Below are 24,647 nucleotides of genomic sequence, written 5' to 3' on the forward strand. Positions count from 1 at the left end.
AATGTATTCTCAAAGTTAAACATAGAAGCAATGAAGTTGTTTAAGTTAGCACACTGCTCTGTGCATCTTACTATGAACCTTCTCTGTGTTTACATTCGATTATAATACTGAAAAACTGCCAAGTCACTGTTTTTCATTGTTGGGAAGAGCACAGTTAACTGAGCTACTGCAGTAAAGTTTCTCCACCTTGCCCACAGCTACAGGAGTCAGTGAGAACCTATGTTAAAGCCTATTTACTGCTTGTTTATAAAGTGTAAATATTTAAATATCAGTTACCGGGTCACAGCTCTACCTTAAAGCCCATCTCTAGGACCCAGAAAAAAAACCCTTTCAGTGTGGTCTCCCCACTGTAGTTCCCAGAGATCAGCTTCAAATGAAATATATGGTTTCAGCATACACTTTCATTTTAGAACATCAGCATTATAATAGTAATACAAACAACAGTAATTTTTGACAATCCAGTATAAGCTTATTTGAAAAATCTCCTTTCATGTTGTAAGATCTGCCCGTCTGCTACTCTCCCCGATTGTGTGGGAGTTAAAGCGGGGGTTCACCCTATAAACCCCAAAAAAAAAAAAAAATTTTCTTCTACCATAAAATCAGGCATTGTAGCGCGAGCTACAGTATGCCTGTCCCGATTTTTTTTATCCCCGTACTCACCGTGTACTCGTACATCGAAGATACCGACTCCCCTCGGGGAATGGGCGTGCCTATGGAGACGGAGGATGATTGACGGCCGGCTCTGGCGCGTCACGCTTCTCCGGAAATAGCCGAAATAGGCTTGGCTCTTCACGGCGCCTGCGCATAGCCTGTGCGCAGGCGCCGTGAAGAGCCGAGACCTACTCCGGCTGTCTTCGGGGAGAGTGACGTGCCAGGGCCGGCCGTCAATCATCCTCCCTCTCCATAGGCACGCCCATTCCCCGCGGGAGCCGAAATCTATAATGTACGAGTACACAGTGAGTACGGGGGTAAAAAAATCGGGACAGGCATACTGTAGCTCGCGCTACAATGCCTGTCTCGATGGTAAAATTGTGTCACTGAGGGTGAACCACCGCTTTAAGTTAATGCTGCCTTAATAAAATGTTGTGATTTAAGTTATAAATTTCACATTTTGTATATTTGTTTATCTTTTCTAGTATCGAAAAGTCCTAGCTTCCCCTCTTCTTTCTACTTTGTGGGTTTCCATTTACTGCCTGTCTACTGGCCATCTCTTTTCACTACTTCCTGGATTCCCTGCATGCTTTGCGTCTGCTGCTTACTTTCAATTTCCAAGGACTACATGTCCCATGGTACATTGCTGCCTGCAAGCAGTGATTCCTGTACTGACTCCGCCTCCTAAAAGCTCCTCCTCTCAGCACCTCTGTAGTTAAGAAGGCAGGCTCTGTGAAATGTGTGACACAGCAGTGCCTACTTACAGGGCATAGTAAATACGTGTCACAGAATTCACGGAAGTAATGATGATATGATCTTTAGAAGGATGGTCTGGATTAATATGAGTAAGCTATTAAAATACAATGAGGAAGTAAACATATAATTTTACATTTTGCCCAGAGATTGGGTAAATGGGTAAATTGACAAGTGTAGCTCTCAAACAACAGTTGTCATTGTCCCCTGAACAATACAGGCAGTTGACATAGATAAAACCATACATATTTGTCAGATCTGGCCATTGCCTAGAATTCCCAAATGTATTGCCGCCTCGGTTTCATGCCACTAAGAATGCTCATGCACTCCAGTCTGCACATGTATACACATCTTAAAATAAAGGAGCTTCTTCTGCACCCCTTTAATAAAATAAAGGTTCTTAACCATGACAAATCTAGGATTCCTATTGCAGGGGATGCCTCTGATTTAGCTTGCAGCTCTGTACAGACATCTGTGGAAAAGCAGGGTCACAGAGCTGAAGAACGGGAAGTGTAAACAAACCTCTGTTATCAGTAATCAGTGCATTTTTATAGTGGTCCCAAAATAGTGTCAAAAGTGTCCGATGTGTCCGCCATAGTGTCGCAGTCACGATAAAAATTGCTAATCGCCGCCATTACTAGTAAAAAAAATATATATTAATAAAAATGCCATAAAACTATTTCCTATTTTGTAGACGCTATAACTTTTGCGCAAACCAATCAATAAACGCTTATTGCGGTTTTTTTTACCAAAAATATGTAGAAGAATATGTATCGGCCTAAACAAATATGTTTTTTTTTTATATATTTTTGGGGGGTATTTATTATAGTAAAAAGTAAAAAATATTGCATTTTATTCAAAATTGTCGCTCTATTTTTGTTTATAGCGCAAAAAATAAAAACTGCAGAGGTGATCAAATACCACCAAAAGAAAGCTCTATTTGTGGGGAAAAAAAATACGCTAATTTTGTTTGGGAGCCATGTCGCACGACCGCGCAATTGTCAATTAAAGCGACGCAGTGCCGAATTGCAAAAAGTGGCCTGGTCCTTTAGCTACAAAATGGTCCAGGGCTTAAGTGGTTAAAAAACACTAGGCAATATGTAAAAAGATGCGATACGAGTGTTGCTGGCGCAAGTGAAAACCAAAATTATTCTATAATAGTGGGTGTGCTGCAATCAGAAAACAAGGGGGCAAGACACCCCATGGTGTCTTGTCCTTAAAAAATGAATGTAATATGTGAATTGCGCTCCCATGGTGGTTAGTCTATCGCCACCTACTTCTGGGCAATATTTTTAATTATTAACCCCAATACATATCACCTCTGTTGACAATACACCGAATATGTATAAATGTGTATAAATGTGTGCCAAAAATGCTTATATACAGCTATTCTTCTCAGAAAAAATGCAAAAAAACATATATATATGTGCTATACACGTATTAAATAGTGCTCTTATGAAGCATACATTCCCCTATGTCAGATTCAAAGAATCACTACCACAGAAACAAACAAACATTGTGATAACCACAAAGAAATTTAAAATATATATATAAGAAAAATATACACATGTGACAATTAGATAGAGGATTTCTAGATTGGTCCTCTTCTCATTAAAGTCCCAATATGCTAGCCAAGTGCTTATAAAACGATCAATGCTTCTCCCGTGAGATGTTAAAACACAACGTAATTTCACCACTTCAGTGATATTCCCGTCACCGTTAAGAATGGCTACTCACCAGATCTCATTTAATAAATGCCTTTGGTTCATTCCCAGGATAACCACTCCTTTTATACGTATTTCCACCAACTGCCAGGTACCTTGGATGTACTAGTGGGGTCTCTTTTTTCCTACAAAGGCTCACAAAAAAGAGGAGTGCCCCTCATGGTGTAGTACGTAAAAAAATGTATTGGTTTCTTAGATAAAAGTAGGTATTGCACTCACATTTGGTTGTGCCCGTATGCCGGCACCAAGCTTCTCCAGCCGTGTATGCAAAAACAGGTGAAGAATAAAAGCCGTTCTTCTCGTGTTCCCCCTACGCCTATCTCACAATCAGCGCATGGTTCCGTAGATGTCAGCAGCCTCTACGCATTTCGCAAGATATATTGCGTCCCCAGTGGAGCTGCGGTGGCTCAATGCGATTGGCACTGCGCTGACAAGCCATTCACCTCTGCAGCTAGGGGTTCGGATCCCGGTCTCGGCTACATGTGAATTGAGTTTGGTGGTCTCAGCCCGGCTCCCGGTGGGTGTGCTATGCGAGGTAAGCCTGCGCTTAGTAAGCCCACCCCCCTCCCACAAAAACCACCACACTTACACGCACTCGAAATTGGGTTAACATCACGCACTTTGACCACGCGGTCTCTAAAAAGAGAGGCGAAGGACTAACGGGGCTGGTTGAGCGGGCTAATCCTCTCACTCCCTTATAGGGAGTCCCTCTGCCCCGTTGGGCTTCAAAGCGGAGCAGGTAGGGCGGGCTTTGTGGGAGGACCCCCTCACACACCTGCCATTGCCACCCGGGGCATGGAGAAAGGTGGCAGACTGCCTCTGGGGGAGGCCTGCCTACTCCCAAGTCCGGCTCCTCTCTCGAGTTCACGCACAAAATACACTTAAAAAAAAAAAAAAAAAAAGATATATTGCGTCCTCAGTTAGAGTGGGGGGGGGGGGGGTGCAGCATGGGTGCCAAGGATGTGGATTTTTTTTATTTATTTTATTTTATCATTTTTTTCCCTCTCAATATGGGTTGGGGTTGTATGTCGTTTTGTTGTTTTTTCTGTTGTGTTTCTTTTTGATTGTCTGTATATAAAATGAATAAAAAGATGGTTTGATAAAAAAAAGAATAAACACAGGAGCGATTGGTACAGATCATCCACTGTGTTCATTCATTCATTCATCCTGAATCATCCCCTGCAGCAGCAGACGGGAGAGAGGCTGAGGGAAGCTGTCAGCACTGAAGGGGAGGAGAAAGGGGGCACCAGGAAGCAGGATTAATCGGCAGCACCGCACAGGGGGATTAGGGTGTGCCCAGGCACACCTGGCACACCCTGTGCACATGCCTTTGGCTATAACATATTTTTTGCCATAACAATTATTATTTTCAGCAATGATGGCTAATGAGAGCTGCAAATAATTGTCACATGGCTAAAAATAAGGCCAGTTCTAGCAAATAGCAAATGAGTTAGAACCTAGTGAATTGAGCCTTTAGTGAGTTATTTTGAAAAGTGGGTTAAGCAAACAGAAAAACATCATTTTTATTCTGTTAATACGTAGCTTTCCCTGATCTTAAGTTATTTTCCACCTGAACTTCACAAGCAAGTCTAAAAATACATGTGTAATATATGAACGCATTTAATGGTGGTAAGTGGAATTTAGAATTACATGAAGTCCGTGCACAAGATGGCAAAGTAACAGTCTGGGTAAAAAGCGGACACAGCACATTGGTAACAGCAGCATAAACCAGAATGACGTTTGCGGAGCAGCTGCCAAAAAAGTGAAAGTTTAAAAAAAAAAAATCCAAAGGGAAAAAGCCACTAGAGAAAACCTCAGAGATGCTGAGCTCCCAGAGTAGCCTCATGGTACAGCAGCCTCTAATGTCAGTGTGATAGGATATTCCAGGAAGGGGAGAGGCGAGAAAAGACTGTGTGGGATCTGGACAAATAATAAGACCTGCTCACTGCACACACTGGACAGAACCTGGTGTCTGTCAATAAACATCCACACAGAAGGCACCCTAGACCGTGCTCTGCTCTCCGCATCCCGTGGCCAGGCTCTCAGGGCTTTAGAAGGCTATCGCACTTTGTCAATCCATATGAGAACATACATTAGACCTTATTGTTGAGTTATTGGAAGAACACAAAAAGCTCCCTCTGGCTCTGATTTTTTTTTTTCAACATAGTTGCAGAAGTAAAAATCTGAAGATGTGGGGGTGGGAGGATTGCCCCCTCTGCGTTGGATTTAGTGGCTGTCATGCAGAGAAGGATTGGGGAGGAATTGTACAATGACTGAGCTGGTCTCTATGGCCATTAAGGGTATTAATCTCTCTCTCCACCTTCTTTCTCTTTGGCCTTCTCTGATGGAAAGACAGCTCCTGACCGCTGTGTCACCCACTCAGTAGGGGCAGAATATGTCCCCAGGTCCTCATTGTTAGTATAAGCTGAGGTCTACTTATTCAGTGCTGCCTGGGATCTTGTCTCCAACTTTCACTACATCTTCTTGTGTATCGCTGCATCCCGGAGGACTCATCCCTAACAATCCAGTATTAAGAAGTAGCAACAACAGCAGTGCTTCTTTGGCAATTGAGAGATAAATATTTCACGTGTCTGCTGACCCTCAGCTGTCTGCATTTAGTGCACATTGACAGCCATTCACAGGTGGATGTGACATGAGTAGTGGCCAACACCAGTGATTTGCATCCATCCTACGCCAGGAACCTTGCACCTTCCCTGAAGACATGAGGATCCTTACTTTCCTGGTCAGCCTTAAGACTCTGTGGGTTCTGGCTTTTTCCTCGTTTTCCAATACGATGGCTGTGAATAACAGTGGCAAGTGGTGGTGAGTGATACCTGTCCATCTGGCAAAGCTGTCAAATGTAATGTGTTTCATTTTATAGTGATAGTATAGTAGCAACTGTAGTGTATGCGTGTCAGAATGTTCAGTATAGCAATTGTACGCAAAAATGTATATGTTTAGGATTTGCGTTTTACATGCCAAGCGACAACATTCTTTAAGCATGAAGATCAGCAAAAATGTAATTGTATGCTCTTCGAAAATAAATAACTTAATTTATTAATTTATTTATGATATCTATTAGTTATCTTAAAAAAAAAAATCATTTGCAAGTAACCATTTTAATGTTTAAAATGCTCTATGTAACATACCTTATATGTACGTATGGATAATTAACCATCAATTAATATATAACATTTTTTAATGTTAGTTAGAAGTTTACAAACTAACATCTGAGAAGTTTCACCAGGTGCCATTTTTTGTTGCTCCATTTTCAATATATTTCAGCCTAATTGTGCTTTGTCTGCTTTGCTGTCATATACTGTGCAAATCATTTATCATATTGACAACAGAATAATGGTCTTTGGTCTTGCCTATCATTGCACATCATTTCATATCAATTTCAGCCTACCATCAAATTTCAGTTGCATTCATAAAAACAGGGCAGAAATCGTCATTCAGTATATTAGTTCAGATTATTTCCGTTGTGTGTGTTATCTCTAGTTACACAGTACATGCAATGAATATGCCCAGCTTATAAAGCTTTTGCTACTGTATCCTACAACACTGCACCATATTAACCACATTCTGTATTATTATTATTAGTATTACATTCTACATTCTTACATTACATCAACTATTCTACGTTTAATCTACATTTACTATACACCTAAATTTACAAAATTACATACAGTAAACACTGTTAAAACACTATAGGCATAAAAGCTACAGAGCAATGCGTGAAATTCAGTAAAGCTTATCAACCAATCAGATTTCCTTTTGTATTTACTTTTTATCAACCAATCAGATTTCTGCTTTCAGTAAGCTGATTGTAAGTGATCTAAAACCTGACTGATTGCCACGGTCTACTGCACTGTATACATCGCTTTTGCTCTTTGCACTTGTTTGCTGAATAAACCTAATGATATTTGGCCCATAGTCCACCAAATTGGTGTAAACTGATCTAATAAATATTGCCTTTTATTTTTAACATTTTCCAGCATTGTTGATCCTGCTTAATATGGAATACTTATCGACATTTATTACCAAGTACATTGAACCTCTTCTTTCAATAACATTTCCTGATGTCAATATTACCTACAATGAGTGCATCACATCTACATTCAGTAATACAGTGCCCCTTTGCGTACATTCATAGGTCACATCTAACACTGCATTTAACCTGCATTCATTATGATGTTGCAGCTTGAATACACTTAACATGACAGTGCATCTCCTTTCATTGATTCTAGTGTCTGCCTATTTAAATTAACAGTGAACAACACATTAGCCTAGGTCCCTAAACTTTGGGCTGAAACCTTAATTGGGACATCAAATTACTTTTTGTTTTTCAAAAATTCTTAAACATAATTTTCATTCAACAGAGTTTTTCTGAGCAACACTTGAAGCTCCAAAAAACATTTTTTTTCTTTATACTTGGGACAAAGGTAGATACAGGTTGAGTACCTCTGTGCTATATTATTCATTGTCAACATACCTGAGGAGCAATATTACATTATGCCATCATTACAGGACACATTTCCAGTATGCAGTTGCTGTATCTGAGATGCAATACTACAATTACAGTGCTCTTTACCATCATCAAATATGGGTATTTTGTAGGTGTACTTTGCAGAAATTCAATTACAGCGTACATAAAGATATAAAGTCTGGGAAATCTCACTAAATGATAACTGGCATTTGAATGTCCATTAAAATATATTCTCATTTGACAATTGCATTATAGATAAACAAAGCAAATTATTTCATTTACATCTCTTTTATAATTTTTATTTCTAAACTGTGCATGGCCTATGACAGTATAGCAAGGAACCAATGTAAAATGTACACAACAGAGTTCTAGGCCGATTAGACAATACTTATATGGACTCTGTGTTTACTATTTGATTAAAGAAACCATCATCATATAGTTATCATTACAGCATATCCACCATTATATTTTTATTTTACATTAAAACAAAGCCTAACCTATATGACATGTATTGATCTTTATTAAACACTTAGATTAAAGAGTTAGTGAAGTATTAAAGTATAGTAACATATTTGATGTATTTTCATCCTACTTTATTCCTTACAGTATCAGCCAGTCAAGTACATTTTTATCAGCTTTAACATTTTTAGATTTAAACTGGTTTCACGTGATCTGCTTCAAAATAGTCGTATGGTTAGTTATATGAAACCATGATCGCCACTTCCCTTACAAGCCCCATCAATGATATATATCTAACCACAACCATAGTAACATAACACTCCAACTTACACGTCCATGCGCACATAGGAGAAGGCTTGTGGTTTCCATAGAATAAACATAGCAGAGGTGATATATTTAATAGCTTAGTGATTACAGAGTATGACTGTCCAACTATAACTGTGATAATTATCTATAGCACTTATTACACTAAGAATTTAGAAATGTTCCTATATGGTATGCATGTACTGTAATTCAGTGGTATATATTCTTACTGCTAATGGTTGAGTCTGAGCCATCTGGAAGGGTGCTCCTGGTGAGGATGGGTGCTGTGCTTGGTCTTGGTCTTTTTGCCGAGTTCTAGTCTGGCCTTCTGGCTGGCTGGTGTAAGTGCTATCTCTGTCGGCGATCCGGTTGGAGGAGCTGGTAATGCCCTGTGGTAGGACAGGGCAGAGCCATGCAAATCCGCTGGGTTGACGGAGGGTCTGGAGGGGCTAGTATTGGTGGAGGCTGCTAACTGGAGCGGCAGTTCTCCCCAAGAAAACCTTGAAGGGCTCTCTAGCTGACGGGGGTGGAGGGCTGCACTGGCCAGTCGGGGGGTCGGATATGGAACGAAAAGCCTATGGTGCATGTGCCCCTGGAGTGGCAGTCCAGGGGTATCTGAAGATCACTGTGTGTGAGGGACACATTGATTGAAGGATACCACGGTCACTGCACCAGATACACGCTTTTTTTAGCACCTGCCTCCTGGGCCGGGCCTTTTGGCTAGGACCGGAGGAATTTTTTTATTCCTGGCCGGAGGGCCTGGTCATTGTTTCACCACAATGGCCACTTCTTTCACTCTCCTCTCCACTATCCCTTCCCCCACTTTATTTTATTTAAGCCTGTGTTTGTCACTTTTTTGTCTTTTTTTGTTGTGCACGTTTTGTCTCACTGTGTGATTAGTAGGGTGCGGGTCCTCGGGCCAGCCCTGAACGTCTTGGGAGTGGGTGGACATGGCCTTCTGGCTTAGTTCGCCTGCTCTCATGGGGTCTCCCTTCGGGGGAGCCCCACCTAGTACTGGGAGGGTTCTGTTTCGGCAGTCCCTCCGAGGAAGTTGGGTCCGTGTCGGCTTCGGTTGCTCGGACCACAGTACCTCAGTCCCCGTCTGGAGCCTAACGCCCCGGGGGATCAGGGTTATGGGTCCCTCTTCACAGGAGGACCACTTGACGTTGCACCCGTCTGCACGTTTTTGTGAACACTCTTTATGTGTGTGCACATTTTTTCTGCACCGGGTGGAGTTTTTTGGGTGTGTTCACACGCCATAGGCTTTTCAAAAAAAAAAAAAAAAAAAAAAAAAAAAAAAAATATTCTTACTGCTAATAATGTTTGTATTGGAATGTTTGCTATACTATATAGAAGTCACAATGCAGTTCCAAGGCCATATAAAGGTCTAAATCAGCAGCTCATAAAACTCTAAAGTGACTTCTAATGATATTTTTTATTGTACGATACATTATGCCTTGGAATGAACTAGTTTCAACCTAGAACTAAAATAAATTCCTTAAGTTTTCATGTATTTTGCTATAGCTGACCATTTAAATTCATGAAGGAAAATTGTACTGAGAGGAATATGGAAGCTGCCATCAATGACCTCCTTTTAAAAATATAACTTGCCTGGCTGTTTCTGGCCAGGACAAGTATGCAGATCAGAAAAGTTAGAGAGATATCGGAACTGCTAATCTGAATTCTTGTTTTAGGTCAGCAACTAAGAAAGTACTGAAGCCATTGGATCAGCATGGCAGCCAAGGGATCAGTATTCTCAAAAGGATAGATCAGAAATGGCAGTCTACCTGCTTCCTCAGTACAACTTTACAATGAGTAATGCCGCATACACACGATCGGTCAATCCGATGAGAACGGTCTGATGGACTGTTTTCATCAGACCAAACCGATCGTGTGTGGGCCCCATCGGTTATTCATCCATCTGTTAAAAAATGTGAAACTTGTTTTAAAATTAACCGATGGATACATAACCGATTGAAAAAAAACTATCGTTTGTAGGCACGTCCATCGGTTAAAAATCCACGCATGCTCAGAATCAAGTCAACGCATGATTGGAAGCATTGAACTTGTTTTTTTTCAGCACGTCGTTGTGTTTTACATCACCGCGTTCTGACACGATCATTTTTTTAACTGATGGTGTGTAGGCACGACTGACCATCAGTCAGCTTCATCGGTTAACTGATGGAAAAATCCATCAGACCGTTCTCATCGGATTGACCGATCGTGTGTACAGGGCATTATACATCATGAACATTACTATTTTCATAAAGTAATTTTTTACAGGTGTAATGTTGCAATATGGCCATTATTGCCCACATAAGGATATATTTGACAGGGTATTAAAGATATTTCAATGCTGTCTGACTCTTTACATGACAGCTGCAATGATGTATTAAATGTTGATGGCACATATGGCTAACTCTGATTTTGTTTTCCTTTCACAGGGGTATAGTAAATGTGGCCTCCTCTGGAAATGTGCTTCCTGGGTCAGACATTGGCCCAGTTCCTCTGGTGCTAGATCCAAGTCTTCAGCTTCTAAGTCGAAGACAGAGACGTCTTATCCGTCAAAATCCAGGCATTCTCCAAAGCATCACCCGTGGGCTTCTAAGTGCTATCCGAGAGTGTAAGTGGCAGTTTCGAAATCGGCGTTGGAACTGCCCCACTGGGCCTGGAAACCAGGTGTTTGGAAAGATTATTAACCGAGGTAAGAATTACGGGAAATGTTCAGAAATGTATCCTGTAGTAACCAATGGCAACTACTTTGGAAAATATTTGCTTCAACTATGTTAACACTTTGTGTAAAAGTAACAAAGCTCTTCCTTTTTCACAGGCTGCAGGGAGACGGCCTTTGTGTTTGCTATAACCAGTGCCGGTGTGACTCATTCCGTGGCTCGTTCCTGTTCTGAGGGCTCGATTGAGTCCTGCTCATGTGATTACCGGCGGCGGGGTCCAGGGGGGCCAGACTGGCATTGGGGAGGTTGCAGTGACAATATTGAATTTGGAAGATTCATCGGGAAAGAATTTGTTGACTCCAGTGAAAGAGGGAGAGACCTAAAATATCTGGTGAACTTACATAACAATCAGGCAGGCAGAATGGTAAGTAAAAAACATACTATTATGAACAGATTCATTGTTATTTTTATTTTTATTTAGTGAAGAAATTCAGCTTTTATGGTGTCTTCACCAACATATGGACCATGCGTAATCATTTATATTTTATCCTCTGTATATGTACATTTTACCTCCACAGGATGCTTTAAGTAGATCCAAACAAGAAAAAGGTCATCTCCCATAATGCAATAAAATCTTTTCTTGTTTTTACCTTTGTAATATTCGATTTTACTTAGCAATATGTGATAGAGGGTTGGGCGCAAAGTAGATGTTTTGGCAAGCTCTAAGCTGAATATTAGCTGCTCTCCCATTGTAATGAAAGAAGGTAATAACAGAAGTTATGTCAACCAGTTCCTCATCTAAAAGTAACACCCTACAAAGCCTCAACAAGGGTTCCTTGAGCAATGAGCAACTTCTGCCTCTCAGATTAACCACTGGCAGAAATGATCTATTTAGCAATCTATAAGAGAGGAATTCTTCCCAGTGACCACAAATATAAAGAAAATTCTCTCCAGTGACCATCACTCTACTGTACCATTAGTTGTAGATGTAATTATTATCAGGGAATCCCTGGGCCCAGAAATTCATTTCAAGAGTTCTTGTTAAAAAGGTTGAGAAAGGCTGCTCTACTACATGGTCTTCCTCATGTGGGAACAACATATACTTTCCCTAGATGCATCTAGTAAAGCTGTATTTTGTTCCTCCAGCCTGACGTGCAGTAGAAAGGGGTGGGTTTTCATTAGAAGGGGCATAGTTTCACATCATAAGCACCTGATATCTAATTTGTACAGGAGCTAGCATAGGGAGGCTTTGTGCCATTGCTGACTTGGATGAGCTGTTGCTTTGTTAATTTGCAACATGCTAACTGTAGCAGCCCAGTGTTTTGAAAGCCTTGGTCAGAGTGCACAACCCTTTTCTACGCAAGGCTTATCGTAATAATATTGGATGTTTCCTTTAAAGTGTATCTATACCTAAGAACAAAAAGTGTTATATGTAGCAGTGTTGCCAACCGCCCGTACATTTACGAGCAGCCCGTAAATTTAAGCCCATTTTCGGACTGCCCATAAATGTCTGTAAAAAAATGGCCATGAGCCGACCATTCAACAGTGCATGCGCCACTCTGAAGCTGGCCGGGCTCAGGAAAGCCCATAAACACTCGGCCGGGCAGCTCATGCACAGTAACGCAATGACGCTGCCTTTTCTTAAATGGAAAGCATTGGCTGCAGGCAGCACTCATTCTCGGCGCGGGGGTGCCTCCGAGTGTGTAGGGCTTCAGGACGGGGCGGGTGGCTTACACAAGGTGCAGACATGCTACTGGACTTCCATGCCACCTTCAATCTCCATAGAGATGTCATGATACTATAGACTGTGACACAGGGAGCTCCTGGTAATGACACTGGGCATGCCTGCTGCAGAGGGTGGGAGTGATGAGTACAGGATGGACAGCACTTGTACCTTCCTATAGGGAGATACACTGATCAGCCATAACATTATGACCAGTGCCAGTCGTCACACATACAGCCACAGCCAAGGAGGAGGACAGGCCAGTCAGTCACACTGTATGTAGCGACTTTCTAGTCCATATGGTGGTGGCCACATTTCATTTTTTTCTTCAGGTATTTCTTGTATTATTACCTGGTGATCCTGTCAGTAACACACTTCTTAGAAGGGGGGTGATTTCACAAGCTAGAATTAGGAGCTGCTGCAAAGTTAGCAGTTTTGCCCAGCTGGCATTAGTATGGTGGGTATGAAGGTGACTTTGGGAATAATTTTCTGCTCCAGCAGCTGCGTAAGAGACACCTGTCTTGAGAAAGATGCTGCTGTAGGTAGGAAGGGAGATGAGGAAAGGGAGGGGTGAAGGCCTTTAGTCTGCTTCCTTCAAGCTATGTGATATGGAATTATTTGTTTTCTTATCCATGTGGTATCCAAATGGCTGGTACATTTATCATGGCTGATGTGTTGCAGACAGAGACTGCAGACCACAACAGTGACAGCAGATGTGTTAAAATAGGCCCGCACTGACAAGGCCTATGGCCCAGCCCTGTGCTCCCTATCCTTCAGAACTTTCTTCCTTCCCAATTGGTAGCACCCACTTACAGTCTGCCACCTCATCTTCCACCCCCTCCTCATCAGTGTAGCCCACATTACGATAAGCCCCAGCTGCTGCAACATCATTGCCTCCCTGCTGCTCAATGCCTGATGTACCATTCTTGGTTGGTGCACTTTTATCCTCATCCTTAATATCTGAAAAGAGAAATGCTTGTGTATGAGCAGGATCATCCTCCTGCAGCAAGTCTGTGATTGTGTGATCAAATAACTCCACAAATCCACATTGCCAGTTTATGGAGCTAAGAAGGGATGGAGAGATTAGTAAAAGAGGAGGGGGGTAAACAAGAGGGCTCATTAGCAGCCATATTTGTTGGCATATCTCCTGATCCAAAGAAACACCAAGATCCCAGTAACTTTATAGACTAACATCAATGGGCCTCAAAACACACCTAAGCTATCTTCAAAATGTGCTGCACTGCAGCATGCAGATATGAACAGGCACTATCTATGACATTTAATCCACAATAATGACACCATAGTGATAAGGTATTGCTGAGGTCGAGAGTTAGATCAGCCGAGAACTACAGAAAATCATTGTGATAATTCTTGGCATTCGCAGAAATATGCTACACTAGTATTACCCTTTTCAGATTAGGGAATCTTTCTACCAAACATCAAAATAAAAACAAGAGGGCGCAAAGGCCTAGTGCACTACCTGATAAAAAGTTTATTAAAGACAAACCAAAACCAAAGGCAAAAGAGGGTTGAATAAACATAACCCAATTGACAGGAAGGTCAAGATGTGGGTGCGTATCCCCGAGACCTGGGATTACTATAAAAGCTGGGGAAAGGAGATTGGTGGTATTCATAATGGAAACAATTCAGACGGTGTGGTATGATAAATACCCTGTTTCCCCAAAAATAAGACCTACCCTGAAAATAAGACCTAGCGTTATTTTCCAGGAGGGCTGCAATATAAGCCCTACCCCGAAAATAAGCCCTAGTTAAAAATGCTTGTAAAATCTTCTAATCCACTATATTACAGAAGTGCAGATCAGCGCTATAACAAATATATTTGGCACAATTATATTACAGAAACACACACATTGTACATTATATACTACTGTAATAGAGTGGATTATAGGATTGTACAAGCATTTTAACTCGGTTCACATTTGGGATTCCTGACAGGCAGGGAGGGAGAGGGGGAGAGAAGACAGCACATTACATGGTAAGACCTACCCCGAAAATAAGCCCTACTGTGTCTTTTGTTGGCATAATTGATATAAGACCCAGGCTTATTTTCAGGGAAACACGGTATTAGATGGATGTCTCACTATTAGAAGAAGAGTGGCAGTAGACACCCACAGCCAGTGGCTCTTGAGAGTTTAGTCAGTCAGCAGTATTTTCTTTTTTTAATGCTCACTATTGTTTGTGATGAAATAAGGCTCTCAACATCCTTAGCTAAGGCTAATTTACTCAATGATTGTTTCACTACTATGTTAGCTTAAAGCAGAACTTACTGTAAATGTATTTGAGCACAACAAACTGAAAACCAAAATGTCCCCATGCATTATTTTGTTGAGAAATCACTTTGAAATACACCACCTTACCATTTCCATGCACAGCCATCTTTAATAAGGGCAGATGATTCATGTGACATTTACTTTCTGGAATCCATCTGCCCTTAGGTCAGGCATGCAGGCAGCAGGGTGTGCTTTTCTCAGAAAGCCCCATCTCCCCTCTACCAGATGAAAAAAAAAATGCCCATGAAGCCTTCTGGGATGTATGACATCATTTTGGCCTAGGCCAGAAACCAGGAAGCAATGTAAAAAATAATTAGAACAAGTAAATATAATATACTTTAATATCTATTTACTAAGGCTAGCAGCATAAGGATTAAAAAATAGTTAATGCTAATTGAGAGAGTAAAGTTCCTCTTTAAAAAGCTCCCCCAGCCAAAACTGCTTTTGCCTCTTTTTTTTATTGCTTTCTCTGTCCCCCAAAAAGAGGATTTCCCTCTCTTTGTGTAATAGTTACATAGTTACTGTCCTAGTAATGCTAGTCACAGAGAGAAAAAAATCAGTGGGAATCAGTGGCAGTGCTGGCGGAAGAGTTGGGATCAGTGGCAGTGCTGGCGGGGAGTTGGGATCAGCCAACTTGGGTGCTCTTGATCAAGGTCATCTTCTGATCTGAGAACTGTAGTGGGGACTTTTAATGGCAACTCCTCCAGCCCCTCCCACTTCACATTCCTCACCAGTCAGCTGACATCTAGTCCCTGCCCCCCAGCTATGCCGTGAACTAAATGGGCAGCTGTGAAGAGGCTGAGTGGGTGGCCGCAGGCTTAAGGAACAGCCCAGGCTTTGGTGACCCCTGGCAAATCCTCATACACAATATATAATTTGATTATTTATAAAACCCATTCATGTTCTTGTAATTTGTGATACAATCAATTATTTACTAAATCAGTGTGTGAGTTTTAAAAACAAGAAACTACATGTCCTGTTCTTTTTTCCAGACAGTACTGTCAGAGATGCGACAGGAATGCAAGTGTCATGGAATGTCAGGATCCTGCTCCCTACGAACCTGTTGGATGCGTCTTCCCCCCTTCCGAGCAGTTGGTGATGCACTAAAAGACCGCTTTGATGGTGCTTCTAAAGTGACGTACAGTAACAACGGCAGTAACCGTGGTGGTTCTCGTAGTGATGTACCACATCTGGAACCGGAGAACCCCACTCACGCAATGCCTTCTGTTAGAGATCTTGTATATTTTGAGAAGTCCCCAAATTTTTGCAGTGCCAGTGAAAAGACTGGAACTCCAGGTACAACAGGACGAATATGTAACAGCACCTCCCTAGGTCTGGATGGCTGTGAACTTCTTTGTTGCGGGCGCGGTTACAGAAGCCGAGCTGAAAAAGTCACTGAACGTTGTCATTGCACCTTTCACTGGTGTTGTCACGTCACCTGCTTGAACTGCACTACTACACAAATGGTTCACGAATGCTTGTGACAGTTGTACTTATGCACTTTGCAGTAAATGGACGGCTTGATTTCCCTCATCAAAGTCTAGTGTAGTAAAAGTGTATCTGCCAGTCAGGACACAGTACTGGCACATTGACACTCAAAATGCTACCAAATCAGGGACACAATGGACTGCTAAATAACACTCAAACTTATTTTTTACACTGAGAACAACCATTTTTCATACTGTATTTAACAAATTTAACACAGGACTGTATAATACACTTAGTTACTGTATCTATAACATTCTAGCTCATCTAGCACTGATAATGTTGCACTGATTTATCTGCTTTAACTTAAGTACCTAAACATAGCAATTATTAATTCCAAACCATGGTACCTCAAGTAATGCAATAGGTAAAAGTTGATGATATCATAGAAACTGTTTGCCAAAATGAGCATCAGTATTGTTAGACTAAAGCTGGCCATACATTATACAATTTTCTTCTATAATTTCCTTTAGATTTACCTTCAACTATGTAGTGCAAGGGCCTGCCTAATTGAATACAAATTGAAAGTGTTTAGGTTTGACCTCATATTATACGGTTTTGGAAAATCTAAAGAAAATTGTATAATGTGAGGCCAGCCTTAGTCGTACCTACAGGGGGTATGGAGCATGAAACTCCCTGGCCTAAAAGGTAATTTAGCTCAAGCAGTCCAGGAACTGAATAAGACCACAATGGCCCCATTGCTGAATTTAAACCAGAGCCATGTGGATTTTATTCACATTTCTGTTCTGAAAACAAAGTAGAAATTTGACAATATCTCCACTGCAGTGTTGCAAAGTAGGCGATTAGATGAATTTATATCGTAAGTACATGCATAAATGTTGTGGTGGAGCCCAATGTTGAGGAGACATATCAACATCAATAGTACTGTGGCCAGTTATAGAAAGAAGAAAGACTAAGAAGAACAAATTAAATAAACTTCATAGGACTGAGATCCTGGACCTCCCCACATTTCAGGATAGTGGTGAGACGAGAAAAGAAACCTAAGTGATTTCATTTACAGAGTAGCCTACTAAGAACCAGCAAAGTTTGTGTAGGCGTAATTGCTAGTTTAAAACATGAATGAATATTTGTCAAGAAGAAGGGCATAAGGACAGAACATCCTACTGGGAATAATATTAGATTTTGGATATCACAAAAGCCATTTTATTTACTCTCCCAGCTGGACAAACGGTGGGAACATAACCAAAGATGTTGCGTTAAATGTCACTCGGAGACAAACCGGCCAAACAGACCCCTCTATGGGCCCAACTGAACAGCTCTGAAGCAAGAGAAATTAACACTTGTCACGGAATGTCATCTCTTTAGAGATGTCCATATTAAAACACATGCCACGTCTTCTTGTGAGTGCAATTCTAACACAAATTGATAGTGCATACCATCTCCTTGAAAGACCACAATTTATAATGTACATATAACCCAACCTGCTTTGTCAGCTTTGTCATTTCAAAGGCAAAGATCTAATTTTCTCTTTGCAGTAATACATATGTAGTAGGAAGTGACATTTTTTAATTATTATGGACAAGCTTGCTAAATTCAGAAAAAAATCGAAATTTGTTTATCTCTCAGATACCAGTAAAAGAAACCCCATCTTTTAAGCTGAAAAGGGTCACCGATTTTTTAAAGATCACTTTTTTTTCATGGTAAGCCATATTTCTGAATTTAGCTAGGCTTTATAGCAAAGTTTCCCATATAACAGTTTCACATTGACATAATTTCCGTAAAACTACAGCACAGAAGAAGTGGCGTTTCTCATAGCAACACTAACCTTCAGCTTTCTTTTTAATGCCTGAGGCGATCTGCTTTTCTAGCATGTTACCCTCCGTGACTTAAGCCTCGTACACACGACCGAGGAACTCGACGGGTGAAACACATCGTTTTCCTCGTCGAGTTTCTTGTTAGGCTGTCGAGGAACTCGACAAGCCAATTTTCTCCATTCCCGTCAAGGAAATAGAGAACATGCTCTCTTTTTGGCTCGTCGAGTTTCTCGACAGTTTCCTCAACGAAAATGTACACACGACCGGTTTCCTCGGCAAACAAATATCTCCCAGCAAGTTTCTTGCTGGTTTTTGCCGAGAAACTCGGTTGTGTGTACGAGGCCTTATAGTGAAATTTGCACCACATTCTGTCCTATTCAGCTGGGAATTAATAACTAAAGATACTCCTAGAAGCATAATAAACCTAGTACCATTTGATTATTACAACTAATTCCACAAATGCTATACCAGACAGAATTGTAGAAAAGGCAAGCCAACCAGGGAACAATAATGGATTATGACTTACCATATTTACTGTACCTTGTTATATATCGCATGCATGAATCTTGAAAGGAGTCTAAATAACTGATGATGGCCTTACACATAGAAATCTGATTCTTTCGCAGAATCTGACCATTTGATCAAATCTATGAATTACCAAAAAAAAAAATCAGAGATTAATTTTGAGCAAAATGGATCGTTTTCATCTAAATTATTTTGATTGGTCTGGGCAAAAAATCCAATCATAGGAAAGTAGATAAGTATGATGGTTAAGTGTATGCATCGAACGTGTATGTATTGATCATCCAATCATGTGCAAGCAAAAAAAATTGTTTTCCTTGCATGTGATTGGCTATTCTTTGCAAAGTGAATCTCTACCTTATTTACTAAGCTCTGGAGCAAGTGCTCTTGCAGAGTGCAACTGCACTTTGTAAAGTGCATAGTCTATTTGCCTTTAGTAAATCAACCCCTTTGATCTGTGTGTGGCCACTCATCTATAGTAGGTACAGTACATTACAATGATCCCATAAAATATCTTCTAGTTCTGTATTGCCTCTTATGCCGCGTACACACGATCATATTTCGGCATGAAAAAAACATAGTTTTTCAAAAACGTCATTTAAAGTGATCGTGTGTGAGCCTCACATCATTTTTCAGATTCTGAAAAACGACAAAAAAATTCGAACATGCTGCATTTTTTAACGTCGTTTTAAACGATGTTGTTTTTCGGGTTGTAAAAAATGATCGTGTGTGGGCTAAAACTACGTAAAAAATTTGCGCATGCTCAGAAGCAAGTTATGAGACGGGAGCGCTCGTTCTGGTAAAACTACCATTCATAATGGAGTAAGCACATTCATCACGCTGTAACAGGCAAAAAAGCGCGAATCGTCTTTTACTAATACGGAATCAGCTAAAGCAGCACAAAGGCGAATGGAACTTCCCCTTTATAGTGCCGTCGTACGTGTTGTACGTCACCGCGCTTTGCTAGATCATTTTTTAAAAACGATGTTGTATAGGCAACATCGTTTTAATGATGAAGTTGGGAAAACTTTGTTTTTTCGACATGCTGAAAAACAACGTTTTTTTTTCATGCTGAAAAATGATTGTGTGTACGCGGCATTAGACAAGGCTCTGCTAGCTGTACTACTACTGTGGCTGGCGATCTCTCAAAAGAGCCCTTAACATGTGCTATCTCTTTAATGCCCCACATTAATGTTACAACATAGCACTAAATTCACACCGGCAAGGTCATTCAAGAACTGGTAAAACTGCCATTTTTTTAAATGAGTCATACACTTTTTTTTTATATAATTAGCAACTCAGGACTTGAAATCTTGGTTTAATTTTCTATAGGCTACAAAATACACTTTTTCAATAAAATTATGAAACAAGATGCCAATTAAAACTTTTGGTTAGGTCATAATACAGAGGACCTAAAACAAGTATATTCATAAACAAGCTTTTCCCTTTTACTATAAAGTTCAATGATAATATGCTTTATTATGTAATTATTTAATAACGTTTTGTACTGCAGATCTCTCTATACGGTTTTTAGTAAGCACTTATTCTAAATGTGTTTGGTATACTGTTAACCTTTTATATGGGACATAACAAAAAGGGTGAGCAAAGACAGCAGCTTCTCCTTTGACCATGAGGCCAGGGGCCTCACCCAAGGCCTTATCTACCAGCTATATACTCACTCACTCATTGTGCCTGTAATAAAGCAGAATTTCTGCTTACCTTGGCCCTATTCCTTTCTCCTATTAGTTGACTTATGCAAAGATGAATTTTTACCCAAATGTCAAAATAGCATTATCTTCAGGGTTAAACAGGCTTTTTTTCCCCAGGATATTAGGTGGCCCATGGCGTTGTGGCTTTTAGTTACACCTCTGCATTTAGTGATAGTAAAATGTGATGTCCATAAACCTTCCTTATTACACGCACATTTTTAAATCTACAAGTCCCCTTTTAATTTATATATAAGGTGTGAGCTGCTAAATACATATTTTACTTTCTCGTCACTATTCAACAATAAATTGTAAATATATTTTTTACAGATATGCTTTTAATGTTATTGATCCCACAGGAGACTGCAGATTGTGGAGTAGTGGTCCTAAAGTAACTGCTATGCCAGGACACTTTTGCAAATGTGAGTGGTGAAAAAACAATACTAAACTAGCAAGGATCAATAGAGGCATATGTATTTCTAAAGCAGTCAAGGTGACTTTCACCAAACACTTACTGGGGGTGAATGGATAACTGTCATTTAAAAGACATTCACCAGGTAGATTCACCTTAAAGTGGAGTTCCAGGCAAAAAGAGAACTCTGTCTCAAATAATTGACCCCCCTGTTTTTGGATATTTTTTTTTTTTAGTACTTTTTTGGGATTTTTTCTTCAGGTCTTCCGTCGTATGTCACCGCAGGTAACTCACTTTCGTGGTTACATCCAGTCCTTCTCCTTCCCCCAGCTGCCTTCTGGGACCTGTTTCCCCAGGCTGGAACTCTGCTTTAAGTAAATGTTTGGTGAATGGCAGATAAACTGCTTTATAAATATGCCTCTTAGTGTACATTTAATAAAGGTGATTGATGATTGGTTGCTAGAAGTTACAGTAAAATCCTGTTGATTGCACATCAGGTTTTCTAGATGTTCTACATGCAAACAAACATGGTTCATGGGTTCACATGTATTTAAACATGGTTAAGGTTTATATCTAGTCAAACTCTGTGTTTTCCATTCAAACAAATGCAGCTGTGTTTGAATTGAAAATGCAGGACTTTGCCTGAAAAGACTGTTTGACCTTCTTTGCCTGCAGTTGCCTACCTTAAGGCCCAGTTCACACTGCCGCGACCTGAAAGTCACACGACTTTGCCAGGCGACTTGAGTACAGGCATACCCCACTTTTAAGTACATAATGGTATTTATTTACTAAAGCTGGAAAGTGCAAAATTAGGCTCACTTCTGCATAGAAACCAATGAGCTTCCAGGTTTTATTACCAAAGTTTAATTGAACAAGTTGGGGTTAGAAGCTCATTGGTTTCTATACAGAAGTGAGCCTGATTTTGCACTTTCCAGCTTTAGTAAATAAACCCCATTGTGTACTTAAAAGTGGAGTATGCCTGTACTAATTTAATAGAGGTATAAAATAGAAGTCACCATGAAGTAGTACAGGAACCTTTTCTAATGTCAGAGTGACCTTGGTAGTGCTAATTAAGACAGTTCTCATTGATTAACATGGGATTAATAATGCCACTTGGGGTATCACAAGTTGGATCCCAAGTCGTGGCGGTGTGAACCAAGCCTAATAATACACACTGGGGTTGATTTAATAAAACTGGAGAGGGCAACATCTGGTGCAACTGTGCATTGTAGCCAATCAGCTTCGAAGTTCCTCTTGTTCAAGTAGGCTTTGACATAAAAAAAAAAAAAAGGAGCTGATTGGATTTCATGCAGAGCTGCAATAGATTTTGCACTCTCCAGTTTTAGTAAATCAACCCCAATGCGTTCCAATAAAATGCAGTGCAACACAAAAAAAGTAAAATGCAATCTCCGAACTCCCATGTGTGCTGCTCAATTAAAGTCAATGGCATTGTGTCGACCTGCTTTTGCCATGCTTTCCAAATGCTCATCAAATGCAGGAAAACAACACCGGTTGAGATTTTCATGTACCTAGCTGACCAACATGCTTCTGTTCCTTTTGTGTCTACTACTGTATCTGTCTACTGTATTATACTGCTCAGGCACACCAATAGGTAAAGCTGTGCCTGCATTCTCACCCAGCTGCTTCCTACACTGCCTCATCCTAAAACATAAAAATGTATGCCTTTATTTGCTTATTGTATATATTATCCAAATATTTTTTAGGACATGAGATTTATATTTTGGCGTAGTCTTTTTCCACTGTTACTTGTAAATAATGTTACAGTGTTTTTGTAAATAAAATATTTATTGTGACTACTTTTTATGTGCATCGTTTGTCCGCCAAACTTCAGCCATACCACGTAGCTGGTTTATAGAATGTGTGGCAGGAAACCATTAGATTTGAGCATCAAATCATGTTAAAAGAGTTAGTTTCCTCTGAAGATAATTGTGGGATACAGGGCTGCACAGTGTGCTTTTGCCATATGCGGTCTTGTAAGCCATCTGCCTGCACCACTGTGCTATGTGGTCTGCGTCTCCCTGGAATTCAGGATGAGGAGACATGTGAGGTCTCAATAGGGAGCTGTCCACAGCTATGGTGCTGAAAGCAGCAGGAGAGGGGTGAAGTGACTGGCCAAATAAAGCTGTAGGGTCCCTGCATGGCATCCACAGCACTATAATTGTTGTAGTTACACTAATAAAATGTTAAATTAGAACACTGTTGCACACAGCCTTAGTATATTCGTTTCCTAGACTGTCTCGGGTCAGCACCTTGTGATCAGCTTATGCCATGTTCCCCGACCCAAGAAGGAATAATCTATTTCAGTCCAGTCGTGGTCTAACTACGAAAGGGAGCACATGAAGGGAGAGACTGATGCTTTTAATGAGGGAGGCCCACAGAGATCTCAGTCCCAAAATAAAAGCTGAAGATTTCAGCATGTTTTCCACCTGCTTCCAATTACATCCAGACTGGGCGCAGCCTGGTCCCTACCTCCCTGTGCACCTTCCACAGGCCTCACGGGCAGATGGACATTCTCCACCATCGCACACAAGCTGTGGTTTCTGGGAATATCCCAACATACCCACAAACACACTTCACATAGGAGAGATGCTTCAGTTTTTCCCAAGCTCTGCTTTTAATTTGCAAAGATCGGTTATGTGTAAGCGAGGAAGGTGGGGGCAAGGAGGGTGAGGTCTTGACTTCTTTCTTACCATAGTAACCTCAGTCTGAGGTCAATCAGGACTGCCTGGTACACGCTGTGACACACACACATTTAAATAATATATGGGTAAAGGAAAAAAAAGGTGGGCATGGTTAAACATGTAATCCTATAATTGTGTTAAAGAATCAGGCCACCCATCACTGATATTTTGGCTGTAGATTGATGCTGGTGGGTAGAATCACCTGGCTTTGAGAAGACCTACCATGAGATCTTCCCCACTCCCCAGCTATGGAGTATCACTCCTCTTGGGGCAAAGCAATCTAAACCCTGCTACGGTATCTACCTATTGTTATATTAGGAAACATTGTAGCAGAAAATATAGTATTTAGATAACTGTGTGAGATTACTGTAGGTAAAGATGGTATTTAAAGCGGTGTTCCACCCAAAAATGTAACTTCTGCATTTCAGAACCCTCCGGTGTCACATTTGGCACCATTCAGGGGGAGGGGGGTGCAAATACCTGTATAATACAGGTATTTGCACCACTTCCAGGGAGAGACTCCCACAGGATTTAAACTTGTAAACAAAAAGTTCCAGCAAAGTCCTGGTCAGCAAATTATCTTTGCTTTTCAATCTGCAGCACTGGTATTTTCTGTAAAATGCAATATGGCTACCTGAAGGCATTCTGTACAGAATGCCCCCTAGAAACATAATTTCCTGCTTGTGTGATTGGCTCACTGATTTTCACAGAAGTCTGTACTAAGATACAAGTCAGATTTCAGGCATCCCCTGCAACAAAATTAGAGCCCTGCAAGTGCAACAGTTGATTGATAATTATGAAACCACTCCCATTCGATTCACTTACCACTGACAATCACACTGGGATTTCTTCAGAATAACAAAAGCTAGGAATCTGCTACAAAGTTTGTTAACCACTTGACCACTGGGCACTTAAACCTCCTTAATAACCAAACCAAATTTTCAGTTTTCGGTGCTCTCACAATTTGAATGACAATTATT

General features: G+C 40.7%; 1 protein-coding gene across 1 annotated transcript; it reads left to right on the forward strand.

Moving 5' to 3' along the window:
* The first annotated feature begins 5,419 nt into the window (after positions 1-5,419).
* WNT1 (Wnt family member 1) lies at positions 5,420-17,025 on the forward strand. Its single transcript, XM_040339630.1, has 4 exons — positions 5,420-5,951; positions 10,824-11,083; positions 11,210-11,475; positions 16,058-17,025. The coding sequence occupies exons 1-4, from the start codon at positions 5,851-5,853 to the stop codon at positions 16,547-16,549; spliced, it is 1,119 nt and encodes a 372-aa protein (XP_040195564.1). The 5' UTR covers positions 5,420-5,850; the 3' UTR covers positions 16,550-17,025.
* The last annotated feature ends 7,622 nt before the right edge of the window (positions 17,026-24,647 follow it).

This window comes from Rana temporaria, chromosome 2 (assembly GCF_905171775.1).
Source record: "Rana temporaria chromosome 2, aRanTem1.1, whole genome shotgun sequence".
NCBI classification, from domain to species: domain Eukaryota; kingdom Metazoa; phylum Chordata; class Amphibia; order Anura; family Ranidae; genus Rana; species Rana temporaria.